This window comes from Sorex araneus, chromosome 2 (genome assembly GCF_027595985.1).
Source record: "Sorex araneus isolate mSorAra2 chromosome 2, mSorAra2.pri, whole genome shotgun sequence".
In the NCBI taxonomy this organism is placed as follows: Eukaryota; Metazoa; Chordata; class Mammalia; order Eulipotyphla; family Soricidae; genus Sorex; species Sorex araneus.
In genome coordinates this window covers 321,769,526-321,787,902 of record NC_073303.1, presented here as the reverse complement: position 1 = coordinate 321,787,902, position 18,377 = coordinate 321,769,526, and the positions used below count along the sequence as shown (strand labels likewise).

At 47.6% G+C, this 18,377-nt stretch overlaps 2 protein-coding genes across 5 annotated transcripts in view; one reads left to right on the top strand and one right to left on the bottom strand.

Moving 5' to 3' along the window:
* Positions 1–16,939, top strand: part of GNAL (G protein subunit alpha L) — a 151,363-nt gene extending 134,424 nt beyond the window's left edge. For both annotated transcript variants that reach the window (XM_055127644.1, XM_004616168.2), the window contains exons 6-12: positions 4,089–4,143; positions 6,980–7,053; positions 8,047–8,105; positions 9,064–9,184; positions 10,735–10,865; positions 12,117–12,184; positions 13,236–16,939. In XM_055127644.1, the coding sequence (XP_054983619.1) occupies positions 4,089–4,143; positions 6,980–7,053; positions 8,047–8,105; positions 9,064–9,184; positions 10,735–10,865; positions 12,117–12,184; positions 13,236–13,382 (655 nt within the window). In that variant the 3' untranslated portion in view covers positions 13,383–16,939. The remainder of the gene's footprint in view (positions 1–4,088; positions 4,144–6,979; positions 7,054–8,046; positions 8,106–9,063; positions 9,185–10,734; positions 10,866–12,116; positions 12,185–13,235) is intronic.
* Positions 14,414–18,377, bottom strand: part of MPPE1 (metallophosphoesterase 1) — a 26,893-nt gene continuing 22,929 nt past the window's right edge. For all 3 annotated transcript variants that reach the window (XM_055127645.1, XM_055127647.1, XM_055127646.1), the window contains one exon: positions 14,414–17,923. In XM_055127645.1, the coding sequence (XP_054983620.1) occupies positions 17,684–17,923 (240 nt within the window). In that variant the 3' untranslated portion in view covers positions 14,414–17,683. The remainder of the gene's footprint in view (positions 17,924–18,377) is intronic.

The window sequence follows — 18,377 nt, the reverse complement described above, 5'->3', positions numbered from 1 at the left end:
TGCTCCTATTTAACCTTTGTTCTGCCTGATATATTTCCTCAGTGTATTTCCCAGATGCTCACAGCTCTGACCAAAAACACAGCTGAGAAGACTCAAGTGCCAGATTCTTACACAGGACTTGGGCAGGCCGGGCCGGGCTGGGCCACAAGCCATCCTAGCAGGCCCCATGCATGTCCCCTCTGGTGGCACTAGCAGAGGTCAAGCGTCTTTTCTCCAGTTCCCCTACTTAGGGTTCACCAGCTTCCCCGCCGGGTGCAGGATACCTCCTGTGGGGTGCAGGCAGCAGGGGAGCTGCCTGTGGTCGCAGCCCCTCTGCCTTCTCAACAGTCCTGCCTTCTGGCAGAGAGCAGCTGGCTGCCTTTGCCATCTCCAAGATGCCAAGGCGCCCCCTCCTAGGAGGCCCACGTTCCCTTAGGGTGGGCTGGCCAGACCTCGTTCTCGTAGCTGCTCCCACTGCTTGGGTTTCTGAAGGGACGTTCCTTAGAGCCGCTATCCCACGGGCCCTGCCTACACTCACTGGGCACGGGTGGGGGTGCGGATTCGAGCCCTGGCTCTGAAGCAGCTGCTTCTGGGGATGCAATCAGCAAGTCTCTGATGCAGTCTCTGCACCAGGCACCCATCTGACTCACTAAGGGTTACCTTTAGCTTTGCAGGGAACTAGGGGGCCTGGGCCACTCTGAATCTGCTCCCTGGACAAAGCCCCCACTCCCGTGGAAGAGGCCCCTGGCTACCAGTTGTTCTTCTCCGTTTCTCCTCTGTCTTCAAGGGCTTACCCTGGGCTCCTGTGGGCTGCTAAGCTCACTTGCTGCTCTCAGCTGCCAAAGAAGGGAGTGGACATCCATTCATCTGACAAACGTTTGGGGGCTAGGCCTATGCTCTCTGCTGGGGATACACACAGCCTCAACAATAACCTGCCCCAGAGGTCTTAAATTTTGGAGGAAGAGGCAGATAACACAAAGCTACTCAAATATAAAATATCACTGTATCACTATTATCCTGCTGCTCATCGATTTGCTCGAGCGGGCACCAGTAACGTCTCCATTGTGAGACTTGTTACTGTTTTTGGCATATCGAATACATCATGGCTAGCTTGCTGTGTGGGTGGGATACTCTCAGTAGATTGCTGGGTTCTTCAAGAGGGGCAGAGGAATCAAACCCGGGTCAGCTGCGTGCAAGGTAAATGCCCTACCCGCTGTGCTAACTTAGGTCAAATTAAGTGCTTCATTAAAAAAATAATAAAGGAGTGTATGAACATGGAAAAGGGTGCTATTTTAGATAAGTGCATTGATCTTTAAAACAAAGTTACAGGGAGCCAGAGCAATAGTACAGTGGATAGTGTAACTTACATGTGGCCAACCAGGGTTTGATCCCCATCTCATATGCTCCCCCAAGCACCACCAGGAGTGATTCCTAAGAGCAGAACCAGGATCTGATCACTGCCAGGTTTGGCCCAAAAACAAACAAAAAAGGTTTTGAGAGACACAGAGCACACAGCTGACATGGTTCAATCCCCAGCACCCCATGTGGTCCCCCAAGTCCCACCAGTAGTGATCCCAGAGAACAAAGCCAAAAGTAATACTCTGAGCACAGTTAGGTGTGGTCCAAAAACAAGAAGTTTTTAAAAACAAAATCCTAGTCCGTGGAGGTCAGGGCATCATTTCCAGCAGAAGAGCATATGCCAGGGATGGGGGAGCTGAGCTGGATCCCCAGAATCAGGTGTCCCTGCAGGACCCCAGCATCAGGCCCCACTGCCAGGCCAAGCATTTCTGAGGGAAACCCGTATAGAATGTATCATAAATAATTCTTTTTAGAAAGAAACAAGGGTCAGACCGACAGTAGGTAGGGCAATTACCTTGCAAGCCGCCAACCCAGGTTTGATACCTGGCATCCTAATGTGGTCCCCCAGGCACTGCCAGGAGTAATTCCTTAGTGCAGAGCCAGGAGTAACCCTTGAGTACTGCCAGGCACAGGCCTTTCCCCATTAAGGGAGGGAGAGAGAGAGAGAGAGAGAGAGAGAGAGAGAGAGAGAGAGAATATCAGCCAGTTTTTTTCACAGCAAAACAGGTTTCCTTGGGAACATTAGAAGGTCCACAATGTAGGAAATGCAAATGATAGTGGAACCAAAGGCCAACTCACAGACATTGATAGCTTGATGTTATGCATGAAAGAGGGAGCTAGGTGTCTTCGAGGTGAATGACCATGGGAGAAGAATAGGAGTCCGTGGGTGTGAGTTTCAAAACAGTGTGGGTGCACAGGACGTGAGCATTCAGTGGCTGAGAACTGCCTCTGGCCGGCCCAGGGTGCTGGACGGATGAAGAACTGGGAACAGGGCCCAGGCTGGTTGGTAGTCAGTGGGTGTTTATTTAACTCTCATCCTTATCCTTACAGCTTCATTCTCCTTACATCTCTCTTACAGCATAGTTATTTTCTCCTTGTTTACAGGGTCATTATTGCTCCCTTTTCCCCAACGTCATTCCTTCTCTCCCCTTACAGCCTAGTTATATAGAAATCATGAAGGGTAGGGGTACACATAGGTGGTGGTGAACATTGTCACAACAACAAACAGATGTAAAGTCCCTCATTCAGGGGAAATTCTAGAAGATTAACTCAAGAATAAGATCTCATCTGAGGGTTCAGCACTACAGATTTCTGGTCATTTTATATGAACACAGTAAGAGATATATTAAGCAAGAGATATATTAAGCTTCAAGGTTGGCTTTTCCTGGGGGCATGTCATTATATATCCCAGACTACAGTCCTCAGGCCAGGTTAGTCTTTCCTAACCCAGCAGGGCTATTCAGTTACAGCTTGCTCTGGGTCCATCCTTGTCCCTCACTGGGACCCTCCTTTTGGGGGTGTTAGGAAGTAAGGGCAACTGAGGCTTAAGTCAAGTAAATATGATGGATTCCCAGGAATAAATATTATTTGGATTCAATTAGCTCCCATGTTACAAAAGCACAGCATCAACTGTTTTCCTGGATCTATACAAAAAGGACATTGCTAAACCATGCAAAGGACATAAAGAAAAGAGAAAAACAATATAGGATTATTAGTGCCTGATGGAATTGGGTGTGCCTCCGGAGCACTGTTGTGGAGTAACTCAATAACCTAAGCTCCCCGTGGGAGGAGCAAGAACAAACCAATGTTGCCCAACAGGTGGGGGAGCAGCTTCTTGTCCTACTGGGTTGCAGAGATTTTTACTGGTGCAGGTGTTTCTGGGCAAGTAGATCTGCATGCCCTTACGAAGCTGTGCAAGGAGCATCTGACAAGGCCCAGAAGATGCCAGCTTTGCAGAAGTCCTGGCCGTGGAGATAACCCAAAGGCCTGGAGTCGTGCTCTGCATGCTAGAGTTCTAGATTCAGTCCCCAGCAATTCATGGTCATCTTCCAGGCACACCAGGAGTGACCCCTGAGCATACCAGTTGTAGCCCTACCACACGGCCTTCCCAGCTCCTACTGTAGTTGAGGTTTTGCTTAAGGAATTTGCAGGAGTAGACAGACAGCGTGGCTCTGCACTGGGATGAGCTGGGGTGACTCAGCAAAGAGAGAGCTGGAGTCAGGAGTGCCCTGTAGCTCTAGACTCCTCCCGCCTGCAGACACCTTGTGATTCCTTGCTGCAGTGCTCCTGCCCTCTGCTCATGGAGCTTCTCAGACTGCTGGGACCAATCTGACACTCATCAGACCTGCCAGGTACCCACATAGACCAGACCTGGCAACACACACACACACACACACACACACACACACACACACACACATCTATCTCCAGCAGCTTATTAGGAACTTGGCAATAGCGGGGAGTCTCTCCCTCATGTTGGCATTGGCATTGCCTTTCCGTAGCCTGGCCTTGCAGGAGCAGGCCCCTTCCCCTTCCCTCAGCCCTGCCCCTCTTTCCGGCAAGAGAAAGGGGGAGAAAAAACAAGTGCGAACCCAACCTTAGCTCCATGAGAGCAGGACGCTCCACAGGTAGGTTCATGCTCAGGACAGAAAGTGGGAAGTTAGCCTCCCTCGCGGGAGTGAACAGAGCGTACCATGGCCTGCAGCCCCGGGTCATCGGGGGCTTCTAAACATGTGCTGCTCTCTTTCCAGCTTCCTGGAGAGAATCGACAGTGTCAGCTTGGTGGACTACACACCCACAGACCAGGTAAGTACAGTACAGGCTGCCAAGATCTGCCGGAAACCCTGATTTTATGGTCAGTGTTACTCATTTAAGGACTGTCAGTTGATGGTGGGGGTGTCAGAGAGGGAGCAGGAAGAGGGTCTTTAAATGATTACTTGCAAGTTGCAGTGTCCCCATGTGGGCAGCAGATTTGTTTATCATGCCTTGTTGTGGCTTGTCCCCCTGACTGACTAAATACTTTTATCTAAAGAGTAGAAAGCAGAGCTGGGGCTTAAGGTGCTTGCCTTGCACTCAGATGTCCCTGGTTAAATCCTCATCACTGTACATGGCCCTTTGCTTTTGGGGTCACACCTGGTGATGCACAGGGGTTACTCCTGGCTTTGCACTCAGGAATTATCCCTGGCAGTGCTCGGGGGACCATATAGGATGCTGGGAATCAAACCCCGGCAAGGCAAATGCCCTACCTGCTGCGCTATAGCTCCAGCCCCCCATATGGCCCTTGAGCAACTCCAGGAGTGACACCCCCACTCCCAAGCATAAAGCCAGGAGGTGTGGCCCCCAAATCCACAATATAAAAGCGAAGAATAGAATGTGCAATTCCATTCCTCCTGGAAACTTCCACAAGAAAACTAAACCACTGTTTCCCCAGCCTCACGAATTGCCCCTTCAGTCTTGGGCCCTGTACTAGGTCACAAACCAGGCTGAAGCAATAGTACAATGGGTAGGGCATGTATCTTGCACCCGGCTGGCCCAGGTTTGATCCCCGGCATCCCATATGGTCCTGTGAACCCACAGGAGTAATTCTTGTGTGCAGAGCCAGGAGGAAGCCCTGAGCAAGCCGGGTATGACTCAAAAGCAATAGCTCATGGATCCCAAGGAACTCTGTGGGTGTGACCCAGCGTGCAACCATTGTGTAGGTGGAGTTGAAGAAAAGTCCCCACTGCACATTTGTCAGTGACAGAGGCACCATCTGTGCCCACTGGAAACTTTGCAGGCATTCCAGTGGGCACGAAGGGGCCTCTGTCACCGACAGATGTGCAGCAGGCACTGCAGACTGATTGCTTAGCCCAGAACTCCCTGATCACTCTCCACCCCACCCCAGGCACCTCTAGAGCAGGGAACTCTAGAGACCATCAGCTCCCACTGCTGCCAACTCTGCTCCTGTGACTGTGTCCCCCGAGGAGCCTGGCCTGGGGACCCTCCCGAGTGCACTCTGCCTCCCTTCGGTCTGAACAGCTCAGTCTCCCCCGGGTCCATCCCTCCCACTGAGCCTGCTGACTCCACGAGCTCAAAATGAACCAATAGCGCAGTGGAGCCTTCCGAGTCCTGAGTCAATTTCTCCAAGCGCTTCTGGGGCCCAGGGGCTGGCCACCTCCACTTGGCAGAATCACAGCTGAGTGGGTGCCTTGGGAGACTCAGAATGGCATCTGGCAAAGGCCCAGAATTCACTCTACATGCAGGAGCTTGCATTCAGCTTATGGACCTGTCAATAAGCCCACATCAATTAGACTTTTTGCTATTTTGATCAAAAAGAAAAGGGTCACAAAACTCAGAACTCTCTTTAAGAGTTGCTAGAGTTCTAGAGACTGGCGTGATAATAGAGCAGGGAGGCACTTGCTTTGCATGTGGCCAACCCGGGCTCGATTCCCAGCATCCCATATGATTCTCTGAACACTACCAGGAGTGATTCCTGAGTACAGAGCCAGAAGTATCCTCTGAGCATCACTGGGTGTGGCCCCAAAACAAACAATTCCATAAAAGCATCTGACAAAGGCCCAGAAGATGCCAACTTTGTAACAATTATCACTGCAGAAGCAGTAGCTGGGGTCTATTGCCAGGTGTCACTGGGGCATATTCATAGCTGATTTGAAAAACAGGATTCCTGGCCGTGGAGATGACCCAAAGGTCTGGAGCTCATGTTTTCCATGCCATAGTTCTAGATTCAATCCCCAGCAATCATGGTCATCTTCCAAACACAACAGGAGTGATCCCTGAGCATGCCTGTTGTATCCCAAACACACATAACCCCCCCAAAAAAATTCTGGGTCCTGGAGAGATAGCACAGCTATCTGGTAAGATGCTTGTCTTGCACACGACGGACCCAGGTTCAATCCCAAGCACCTCATATGTTTCCCCAGGCACCACCAGGAATAATCCTTACGTGCAGGTCCAGGAGTAATCCCTGAGCACAGCTGGGTGTGGCTCAAAAACCAAACAAAAAAATCCTAAAGAAAATAAAAGCACAGGCCTCGAGTCTCTAAGACCAACCAATGCAGTACATCTATAATTGGGGGGGAGGGGAAGGAGGCCTACCTTTGCTCAGAGATCCCGTGGGCCTCAAGTCCGACAAACATGAGACACTGCTTTGCCTGCTCTCCTTTGTCCCCAGCCCCGTATGTTTGGATTTTAGTCTTAGTTTTGGCTTTTGAGCGACACCCAGCCACATCTGACTAAACATCCAGGGTCACTCCTGGTGAGCACAAGGGACCATGTGTGGTGCTAGGGACGGAATCCAAGTGGCCACATGCAAAGCAAGCACTCTGTACACTGCTGCTCAGGCCCACTTTTAGTTATCATCCTTCCTTTATGATGAAAACAGTCATTTGAGGGGCTGGAGCAATAGCTCCGTGGGTAGTGCTTTTGCCTTGCACGCGGTCAACCCGGGTTCGATTCCCAGCATCCCATATGGTCCACTGAGCAATGCCAGGAGTAATTTCTTAGTGCAGAGCCAGGAGTAACCCCTGTGCATCGCCGGGTGTGACACACCCCCAAAAAAAGGGAAAAAAAGAAAACAGTCACTTGAGTTACTGGTCTGTGTAAGAGCGATGATGTCACTTGCCTCATTCTTTCTTCTTCTCAGGACCTTCTCAGATGCAGAGTGCTGACCTCGGGCATTTTTGAGACTCGATTCCAAGTGGACAAAGTAAACTTCCAGTGAGTGTGCAGGCCCTGGCCTGCTCTGGCAGGTGATGGGAAGCCCAGGGGTCATGGTTCAGGGCACTCAGCCTGAAGCACAGGCTGTGAGAAGTGGAACCCCAGAATGGGACTGCCACCCCACTGGGTGGGGTAAGTCTGACTGTGTGTCCATAAAGGACTTGCATTAGGTGCAGGGAAGAGTACAGATCTGAGAGTCAGAAGAGCTGAGGTGTGGGAATAGCCCAGTGCAAAGTCATCCGGGAACTCGGCACGTGTGCACGTTGCTGTGACCCGGAGAAATCAGGTGTTGAGTCCTCACCCAGCTGGGAGAGGTGACACCAAACTCCCCAGCAAGGCCCCAACACACACACACACACACACACACACACACCCTGAGATCACACAAACACATACCCCAAGATTACACACACACACACACACACACACACACACCAAGATCATTCACACACACACCCCCAAGATCACACAGACATACACACACAAAGATCACACTGCCCCAAGTTTACACCCCCCAAGATCATAGACACACCCACAAGATCACACACATCCCAAGATCATAGACACACCCCAGGATCAAAGACATACCCTCCAAGATTACACACAAAAACACCCTGAGATCACACATACACTCCAAGATCACACACACCCCAAGATCATTCACATATACCCCATGATCACATACCCTCCCAAGATCACATCCCCCAAGATCACACAAACACACCCAAAGACCACACTTCTCCAAGGTCACACCCCCCAACACCATAGACACCCCCCAAAATCATAGACACACCTGAAAGATCACACACACCCTAAGATCATAGACACACCGCAGGATCAAAGACATACCCTCCAAGATCACACACACATGCACACGCACATAGACGCATGCACATGCACACGCACACGCATGTCCATACAGAGACAGAGCAGCACAGCTGCAGAGCACACGGGCTTCTGCCCCCAGTGACTGTGGTCCCATTGCTCCCACAGCATGTTCGATGTCGGCGGCCAGAGGGACGAGAGAAGAAAATGGATCCAGTGCTTCAACGGTAACTGGCTCAGCACTTTATTGTTTTTTTCTTTTTTTCTCTTTTATGAATCACTGTGAATGGCGAACTTATTTACGACCGAGTTTTTAGGCGTCCCATGATCCCACACTCCTCTTTCCCCCAGTGTCTACCTCATTCCACCTATGTCCCCAGTTTCCCTCCATCCCCCCAGCCTGCCTCCATGACAGGCTTTCCTCCTCCTTTCTGTTCTCTCCACTGTGGTTTGCGTACTGTTACTTTTGTGGTTTCATACATATCACCTTAGCTTCTTTCCTCACCCCATCCTCCAGAATGACCACTTGTCTCAACCACTGCCATAGCGTCCCCTCCCCATCCTGCCTTATCCTCCCTTTAGGGGCATGCTTCCTACTAAAGACCAGCTCTCAGGATCTTTGTTTCTGCTACCCGTGGGCCTTCATTATTGCTCTACTTTGATTTTTCATATCCCACATATGAGAGATTATTTTGTTTGTTCCTCTCCTTCTGTTCTGGCCTTTCATCTTCACTTTCACTCCTGCCACTTGTGTTGAAGAAATTTTGATTTAGATCACCTATTTTATTATTATTTCAATTGGGGGAATAAGCCACACCCAGAAGTGCTGTGGGGTTGCAGGGACCACTCAGGGGACCATATAGGATGCCAGGGATTGAACCCAGGCCAGTTATGTGCAAGGCAAGCCCTAGATCATCCATTTAAAAAAAAAAAAGCGCCTTTCCTAGCAATCTCCTTAGTAAAGACTTGAAAGTTCCCATATGTATACCTGTCACTCACTCATCTGAGAAGGCCCCTGGTCAGGCACGGGTGCAAAGCACCCTCTCTACTTACAGTGCTTGCATACGTCACTGTCATGGTCCCGGAGGGAAAGGATCCCGGGGTGTAGGCAGTGGTCGGTGGCAGACGCTGTCAGCAGGTCAAGTCGGCCGTGTCTAAGGGCTCCCTTCCTTCCCTTCCCCTAAGATGTCACCGCCATCATCTACGTGGCCGCCTGCAGCAGCTACAACATGGTGATCCGGGAAGATAACAATACCAACCGGCTGCGAGAATCTCTGGACCTCTTTGAGAGCATCTGGAACAACAGGTGATAACCAAGGCCGCTGTCTCTGAAGCTTGCAACTTTTTTTCCTGAGAAACCACAGCTCAGCCCACTTTGGGTTCTATTTTCTAGAAAAAAAGCTTTCCTTACTGCTGAGTCCTTTACTCGTTTGGAAGTCTGTCTTAATCCATCTAGTGTATAGAAGACAAAATAGGGTGTATTCTCTAAGGGAACTTCCTCATGCTTTGTCAGGAAAATCTAAATCTGTTTTGAAAGCCTAGTATTGTAGATGGTCTAAGTGGTTGTTTTTCTTTCTAATATTGTTTTATTTGTTTTGCGATCATACCTGGCAATATTCAGAGTACACTCCTGGCTCTGCACTCAGGGATAACTTCTGGCAGTGCTCAAGGGTTTGCTCATGGCCCTGTACTCAGGGATCACTCCTGGAAGTGCTCTGAGTTCAATATGGGATGCTGGATATGGAACTCAGGTCAGCCAGCTATGAGGCAAAAGCCCCATTCATTGTACTATCTCTTCGGCCCTGCTTTTCTAAATTTTTGATTTTCTAAATTTTAAATTGAGTGCCATTTAAAACCTCCTCTAGTAACTCAGTGGCTTCTTCTGAAGTATCTAGGATGAAAAGTCACTAAAGACAAGAAGTGTAAGCTAAACTCACAAAGGGTTTAAATTGTCTAAAAAGTATTTCTCTACTCATTGTTCAACAGCTGCTCCCAATCCTATGGCATTAAGAAAGTGGATGACTGGGTAGAGAGGAACATTTTGGAGTTATACAAATGTGTGTATGTATGTGTGTGTGTGTGTATAAACACATGAAGAGATAGATCATAGATAGACTGAGAGAGACCTAGATAGGTATAAATAGATAAAGGTGTTGATGTATAGATAGAGAAATATGGGAAATGACCACAATATTGTTCAGTGGAAACACAGATTCTAAAACTTCAGGATTTAGTTTGTTTTAATAAATATGCATGGTGACAGAAACAAAGCCTGAAAACAAACGTATAGAAATTTTCATAGTAGTTGTTTCTGGGTATAATATGTGTTTTTGAATCATTAAAGATTCATATATGTATGTAGTGTCAATTCATGTATAAGGACTACGTAACTGGAAGAAATAATGACACTTTCTCTTTCAGAGATAATGGGTTGTGTTTCTAACCCCTAGTGAAAGTGCTGTGCCCTACTTTCTCAGTCAGTTCAATTCCTTTGAGTAATGGAATTTTCAAGGGTTTAGTGATTTGCATAGTCGAACTTGTCTTAAGCCAGTTTTCTGCTTCTTTTTGATGAAATACAGAGAAAAACTTAACACCCTTCATCTTTGTGGTACCTGAGTCCCTCTGTTTATTTTTGTCCAGTGGAGTCTCCCAGATCTAATTATTGGCACGTCTTTATCATTATAAAATGTCTTTGCTTGTATGGGGGGGCTTGAAATGTTAATATAACAAAATATTCTCAATCCTATTTGTTTTCAGAAAGATGGTTATGTTCTTCTTTCTACTGGCTAACTCCAACGTTGCAATTGCCTTGACATGCTAGTGAAACCTAAATGCATGTTTCTTTCTCCTTTTCAGGTGGTTACGAACCATTTCTATCATCTTGTTCTTGAACAAACAGGATATGTTGGCAGAAAAAGTCTTGGCAGGGAAATCAAAAATTGAAGATTATTTCCCAGAGTATGCAAATTATACTGTTCCTGAAGATGGTAAGATTTTGAAACAAGTTTCTCAAGATTAAGAAATAAAATTAGGGGGCAGAGCAATAGTACAACTGGTAAGACGCTTCTTGCATGTGTCCAACCCAGGTTCAATTCCTGGCATCTGATATAGTTCCCCAAACACTGCCAGGAGTGATTGCTGAATATAGAGCCAGGAGTAATTCCTGAGAATCTCTGGGTATAACCCCAAAACAAAAACAAACAAAGAAATTAGGGGCTGGAGCGATAGTATAACAGGTACTTGCCTTGCATGTGGTAGACAGGCACCCCCACGTGGCCCCCCAAATTCACCAGGAGTGATGCCTGAGCACAGAACCAGGAGTAAGCCCTGAGCACATCTGGGTGTGGCCCAAAAACAAAAATAAAATAAGAATTATCTTTTAATCACCCTATTATTAACATTTTGGTGAGCAGGGGGCAGCATATATAACAGTGACACCAACAGGTAATACCTATATAGTCAAGGTATGTCCCTGGCTATACCCATCAGGTTTGCATAAGTCAACTCTATATGACATTCACAAACGTTGCCCAAGTGATGCATTCTCAGCTCACGTCTTGGAGAGAAAGCCACAAATGGCTGGAACTCAAATAGCCCCGTGACTTTACATCACTGCTCTCTATCCCTAGCTCCTCCATTTGAATATTCAACTATGTGGCTAGCGCTCTATTCACCAGGAGGAGCAGAGAAGGGCCCCATGGGTGCCTGTCATTCTCCATGTCTTGCCTCATGGTGCTGCCAGTGGGTTGCGTTTGTTGGGTCCTTACGAGCTCTGTCCCTCAACCTTCACACTTACCTCACATGGTCGTGTCTGTTACTCTCATGCGGAGGGAAGGAAGGGCCCTCAGGCCTGGCCTGTAAAGACACAGCAATATTCAAATCACTGACTCCAAATCTGAACTTCTGAGCCATTTTCATTTGTTGTGTGTTGTTTGTTTGTTTGTTTGTTTGTTGAGCCACACCTGATGGTGGTCAGGGCTTACTCCTGGCTCTGTGCTCAGGGCTTAGTCCTGGTGGGTGTAGGGGATCATATAGGGTGGCAGGGATTGAACCCAGGTCAACCACATGCAAGGCAAGCGCCATACCTGCTGTACTATCTCTATGGCCCAGTTTAGTCTCATTTTTTATGTCTTTTAATGTTTTGAGTGCACAGCAGCCCAACTGAGACAGTTCCTGTCTGCAGAACTGTCTTTCGGCTTCACATTGCTAATGTACAGTTCCATTTGTCATTTTTACAGCGACCCCAGATGCAGGAGAAGATCCCAAAGTGACAAGAGCAAAGTTCTTCATCCGGGATCTATTTTTGGCAAGTACTTTTTTTTTTTTGTAACCTTTGTTTTTTCCCTGATACCTTCAAGTGCTTTTGTTCTTCCTAATTAGCAAGTCATTTCCCTTCTCAAGGTCTCATTCCATCTCCTCTGAATGATAAACCAGGAGAGAAAATGATTATTTTCTAATATAGCAGACAGAGCACACTGTAGTGAGAGCTCTTAGACTCACCTCAGGATGCAGTGCTTCAGAGCAAGGACAGGACCCAGGGGGAAACAGACCCCACTCTCCGAGGCGCCCTGCAAGAACCTCACTACAATCAGCTCTTTCCCGCTTTTCCCTAATTTCCCAATTCCCTTCCTTGGGAATTCACGGCCTACTTCATGACCGAGACCAGACCTGACACAGGTGTTAAACAAGGAGAAGGCAACAGTACCTGGAAACTGCCTACACAGAATCCGAACTGAGGAGATAGCTCATTGGGTTGAGCACTGTACCCTGGCATCTTTGCCTACGAGATGCTGGCGCTCAGTCCCCTACAGCAGGGCAAGAGAGAGTAGAGCAAGACAGAGATGTGAGCAGCTGCAGCTAAGGCCCTTGCCTTGCATGGTTCCGATCCGGGTTCAGTCCCTGGCATGGCATGCTGTCCTCAAACCCCATCAAGAGTGATCCTGAGCATCTCCAGGTGTGGCCCAAAGCCAAAAAAAAGAAAAGTTGAATCCCTGGGGACACATTGCCCCAGAAAGAGCTGCCACAAGACATTCCTTTGCACAAAGTTCTAGGGGAAGGTTCTAGTCTGTATCTTCATTTCTGGAAAAAGCCCTATTTTCAAAGGCTGACTTTGAAAAAGAGGCTCTGTCTCAGCTTGAGTCTGAGCTTCTGCAGTCAGAGGGCAGGGTTCTGAGGGGGCGGAATCCCGTTCAATATTTGGTGTTCCAGCAGGATCGCCCCACTGCTCTGTCCAGCCGACTACTCACTCCCTCCACCTGCACACTTACCTGAAATTTGCTGGAGACTTGCCCAGGAATTCCTGGGGCCCTGGGCCTCTGGGCTGATGGTTTTTTTTTTTTTTTGGTATGTTTCTGCAGAGGATCAGCACAGCCACGGGGGACGGCAAACACTACTGCTACCCACACTTCACATGTGCCGTGGACACGGAGAACATTCGCAGGGTGTTCAACGACTGCCGAGACATCATCCAGAGGATGCATCTCAAACAGTACGAACTCTTGTGAGGCGCGGCCCTCCGCCCCGGACTGCCTGTGTGGGCCGAGCCCTGGGAGAGTAGTGAGTCCCCTTGTCCCCTCCTTCCTGCGTGTGCCCCGGTGTCCCTAGCTGCTGGCTACCTCTGCCCTCCCTCCTGCCCCCTCAGGGTTGGTGCCGTAGCTTTTGTTTCCATTGAACTTGACATGCCACCATCTCTCGCCCCACCCCCAGCAGTTGGACTCACTGTCTGCCCCCTCCCTTCTCTTGGGGGACAGCAGGGAAGTCTGGGGTGGCCCCCCCTGGAGTTGTGCAGTAATTAGATCATCACCTACCAATTCTTGCAGACTTTGCAAACAGGTGAGAAATGCACTTTTATTCAGCTCTCCTGCAGGGGAGGAGAGGCCCATGCATGAAGGAGCTGAGCCCCTCAACTTTTTAGCTGAGGACATGTGGAGGGGGGGGGGCAAATGGCCCCATGAGTCCACATCCGCCTGCTGCTTGAAGCAGGCCCTTTGCTGTCAGGTGAGAGCTGCTGCCAGCCTCAGGCCTTTCCACTGAACTTCGAGCCTTTCCATTTAGGCAACTGACCTGTCACATTTCGCTCAATCCTGCACACCGAGTCCTGCCTCTCTGTCAAAGGCTTCTCTGGCTTTCACTCGCTTGGTCATTATTCTCTTTCCATATATTATCTTCTGCTGTTGGTTTGTTGCTGGTTTACCAAATGTAACCTTATTTTGTATAACTACTAAAGAGAAATACTCATAGTTCTTTGTGCCTTGATCATGGCTATACTTGTAAAAAAAATAATAATAATGTGTTCTTATTGTGCTGAACAGCTAAATGTCAACATTCTCTGTCACTTGCTCTGAAAAAGGGAATGAATGGTACTGTAGAGTTTAGGACACTTTTTCATGTTGGTACTTTTAAAAATTCCTTTATTTGATTATATATATAAATTATAATCAAATAAAGGAATTATATATATACATATGATATGTAAGACTCATATACATCTTATGAAGAATGCTGTATCACAGTTTCTTTCAGGGTTCTCAAGATATTTTCTTTTTTTTTTTTTCCCCATCCAGACAGTGTGTTTCTCAGTCATTTTTCCCTTTAGAGACTTTTCCATGTTCCCTGAGTGGGGAGAGGCCAGCCATTCCCATAATCAAAGTGCCTGGCCCATGGGCATGATCACAGGCTCTATCATAAACCAAGAGAAAGAAAAAGATCAGAATTTCTCAATGTTTGTGTCTGGCCCAGGAGAATCAAAACATGGCATCTTCATTTGGCTTGTGAATAACAACCATTAGGAAAATTTTATTTGATAAAGTTAAACTCTGTGGCTATTTTCACACTTGAAAGATTTGCAAGTGCAGCTTCAAACATGCTGACTCAGCAGCTAGAAAGCAAGATCAAGGTATGCTGACACTTCATAGTCGCATCACAGACACAGCTTGGGGGTAGTTTTCTTAGGTTGAAGATAATCTGTGAAGCTTTCCAGAGTACATTAAACAATGCTGCTCCCGAAAAGTGACAGTCTAATCCAGTAACCCTGATGCATTCATTTCCTTCTGAACTTTTGGTCTTTGTAATCTACAAATTGGCATTTTTTAATCCTTACAAACTCTTCCACATTTTGGGGATACTTTTCCATAAAAGGAAGGATCACACTTTATAGACAATGAATAGCAGAAACATACTTTATTTCATTGTCACAAAGTTCCCATTTCATAAAACTCATTTGAACTTAAGACATATACAGTGGAGACTGTTTCCATTTCACATTGTACCTTCAAAGTAAAACATGAAATTTAAAGATATGCACCCACACACATACACAAAATTGAAGCTAAGTGTATGGTCTATGCTTTTCTTCTCAACAATTCTCCTCTATCTTCCTATTTAAAAGCTACACTGCCGGGTGCCAGAGCAGTAGTACAGCAGGTAGGGTGCTTGCCTTGAACACAGCCAACTAGGGTTCAATCCCAAGCATCCCATATAGTTCCCCAGCACCACTAAGAGTGATCCCTGAGCATCACTGAGTTTGATCCCAAAACAAACATGCAAACAAAGCTACAGGGCAGATCTCTCTCTCTCTCTCTCTCTCTCTCTCTCTCTCTCTCTCTCTCTCTGTCTGTCTGTCTGTCTGTCTGTCTGTCTGTCTCTCTCTCTCTCTCTCTCTCACACACACACACACCTCATATTTTATCAGGTCAGGCTTTAAATTATCAACATGTTTGTTTAACTAGCAAAAACAATATCCTGGTCCATATTTCAAGTTTCTCTTGATCACAAGCAAGCGCAAAATCCAGATTTTAAAACTTGGTCCTCTGGAGAGAAAACAGTATCTTAAAATCTGGATTCCTCATGTAGCACAAAAAGTACAAACATCTGCAAAACCAATATATTCCTTCTGGTAGTATCCATACTTTTAAGTGTATGGAATTAAAATTGAAAGGAATTTGAGAACCACGTTATAGACAAAGCAAACCCACTGTCTATCCCACATAATCCAGATTGTGTTCCAGGGCTGCAGGCTCCATCTTGGAGAAGGAGAGACTCTCTAGTGCATGCAAATGATGACATTAATAGCTTTTAAATACTGTACAGATACAACCTTTGATTATACATATATTTGATAAAATGAGAAAACAAACTTGTTGTAGAGTACGTGTCCCATTTTTATAGCATGAGAACAGTAGAACCAACTAGGTACCCCCCAGTGATTCACACGGTGACTCAGGACTCCCGTGATGTGCATCAAGGTAGCCTATTTCGGTGTCATCTCACCTGGGCACTGCCCGAAGTTCCAAGTCCTTGGCTTTGTGATTTAGGACTCAATGCAGAAGTCTCTGGCTCCTCACTTTGTCTTGTATTTCCACAGTAGGTTCCAACCAAAACCAAAATGAAAAGGTGAGGGTAGATACTTCAAGTGGAGCAATACGAGGATCACAAGCAGCCCAGCTGCCCCAGCGTACGTGGCGAGCACCATGGTCTCTGTGGGGAGGTAGCACTTGGCGAGCGCATAGTCTCTGGATGTCAGGCTGCCCTGGAAGGGAAGTGAGTCCACGAGTGGCAGTGTGAGCCCCCACACATCAGCATGACTTAGATCCCGCAGGGGAAAGGCAGCCGGTTGGGGCCTAGCCTTCCGCCTAGACAGACCACCCCCTGCCCACCACAAACACTGGCCAGGGAAGGGAAGGTCCAAGAGTGCTGAGTGCGGACAGACAAGGTGCTGGCCTCTCCACTGCAAACTAAATCCAGAATCATGAGTTCTTCTAAAATACTGTGGGAGCTGGAGAAATAAGATGGCAGGTAGGCGCTTGCCTGGTACCCCATATGATCCCCTGAGCCCTACCAGGAGTGATCCTTGATCCCTGAGCACCACCAGGTGTAGCATTAAAACAAGATGAGCAGAAGAATACAGTGGCATGTTGACCAATGCCCAAAGATCTGCATCTGTCAGTTACGTAGCTGACATCTAGAGGCAGCGTCATCCAGAAACAAGGAATCCAGGCGATTTATTTTTCATGCCACTTGATGCTATTTTAGTTTATTTATTTTAAATAAACTTTTACCTAGACATACACGTGCCCAGAGGACATCTCAATGTCGGGGGTGGGGGTGGGGGCTGGGGATATTCATCTCCGTTATGTGGAATGGCAGTGGGGAATGCTTTCATTATTTTGAATTTGAAGACAGGAGGGTTCCTCCCTCTTTTTGTGAAAGTAAAAGCACCTGACATAAGAGCATAATGAGCTGTAGGGCCAGTTCAACAGCACAGTGGGTAGGGCACTTGCCTTGCGTGCAGCTGACGCAGGTTAATCCCCGGCATTTCCCAGGGTCCCCCAAGTACCACCGAGAGTGATCCCTGAGCACAGGGCCAGAAGTAAGAAGCCCTGAACACTGCTGGGAATGGCCCCCCAAAATACATAGAATAAGCATAATGAACTGGAATGTGGAGCCCAGGAATAAAAGTGTGAAGCTGAACCATCAAGGTGGTTATTAATAGAAACAGATTTATTCATTTCCTGGAAAATGGTAGCTTTTTTTTTCTTCCAGGGAAAATGGGTATGTGCAGACAAAAAGGCAAAGAAAAAAAAGAGTGCAGGTTTTTAATAATCAGTGCTGTTTCCTTAGGAAGTTAAACACAGAGCCTAGCGTCAGAGGCACTGCCATCCCGAAGGACAAATCCCCCTGCTGAGGCCCAGCCCTGGCCCTCCAGGAGCCATCTCCACCCCAGGGCTTGGTCTCCAGAGAGTGTTTGGGTAGGGGGCTCCTATTGAACTGAGTGTGCGTGGGCCGTGGGAGAGTTTATTTATGACCTTTATCTATTTGTAACAGATAGCAGCAATGATGTAGTTGAATACTGTGTTGACTTCGATACGTATAAAAGCTTTCTGATGGAAATAAACGTTCCAGTTACCATGACAAAACTTGGGTTGTTTCTGTTGCGCCAACTGAATGACGGCACGCTGAGCTCCGGGAGGCCTGCCCCATGGAACACCTGGCAGCCGTTGTGCGTGTGGCCACTCAGCACCAGCCGTGGCCGCAGCCACCACAGCAGCTGCGGGCAAGAGAGCGAGAGGGAGGCGGGTGCACATGAGTCTGGAGCAGTTACTGTGAGATGCAAAAGACAAAGCCTGCCTTTAGGAACACTCTGTCCTTTTTTCTTTTTTTGACAGACCCGGCTTACTTCCTGGAGTAAGTTTGAACTTATTTTCAACCAAGTTAAAACATCTAAGTTTAAAAGTAACAATCACTGTCATCCCATTGCTCAAGCAGGCACCAGTAACCTCTCCATTGTGAGACTTGTAAAAGTAACAATGAACTTATTCAAAGTGCTTCTGGAGTGAGAGAGATAGTACCACGGGCAGGACTCTGGCTTTGCACGGGCAGACCCCTGTTCCCCCTCAGAACCCCATAGGGGGCCCAGAGTCCAGCCGGAGTGATCCCTGAGCAGAGTTAAGAGTAAACTCTGAGTGTGTCCGGTGCGGCCCCAAAACAAAGAAAACAAAAAC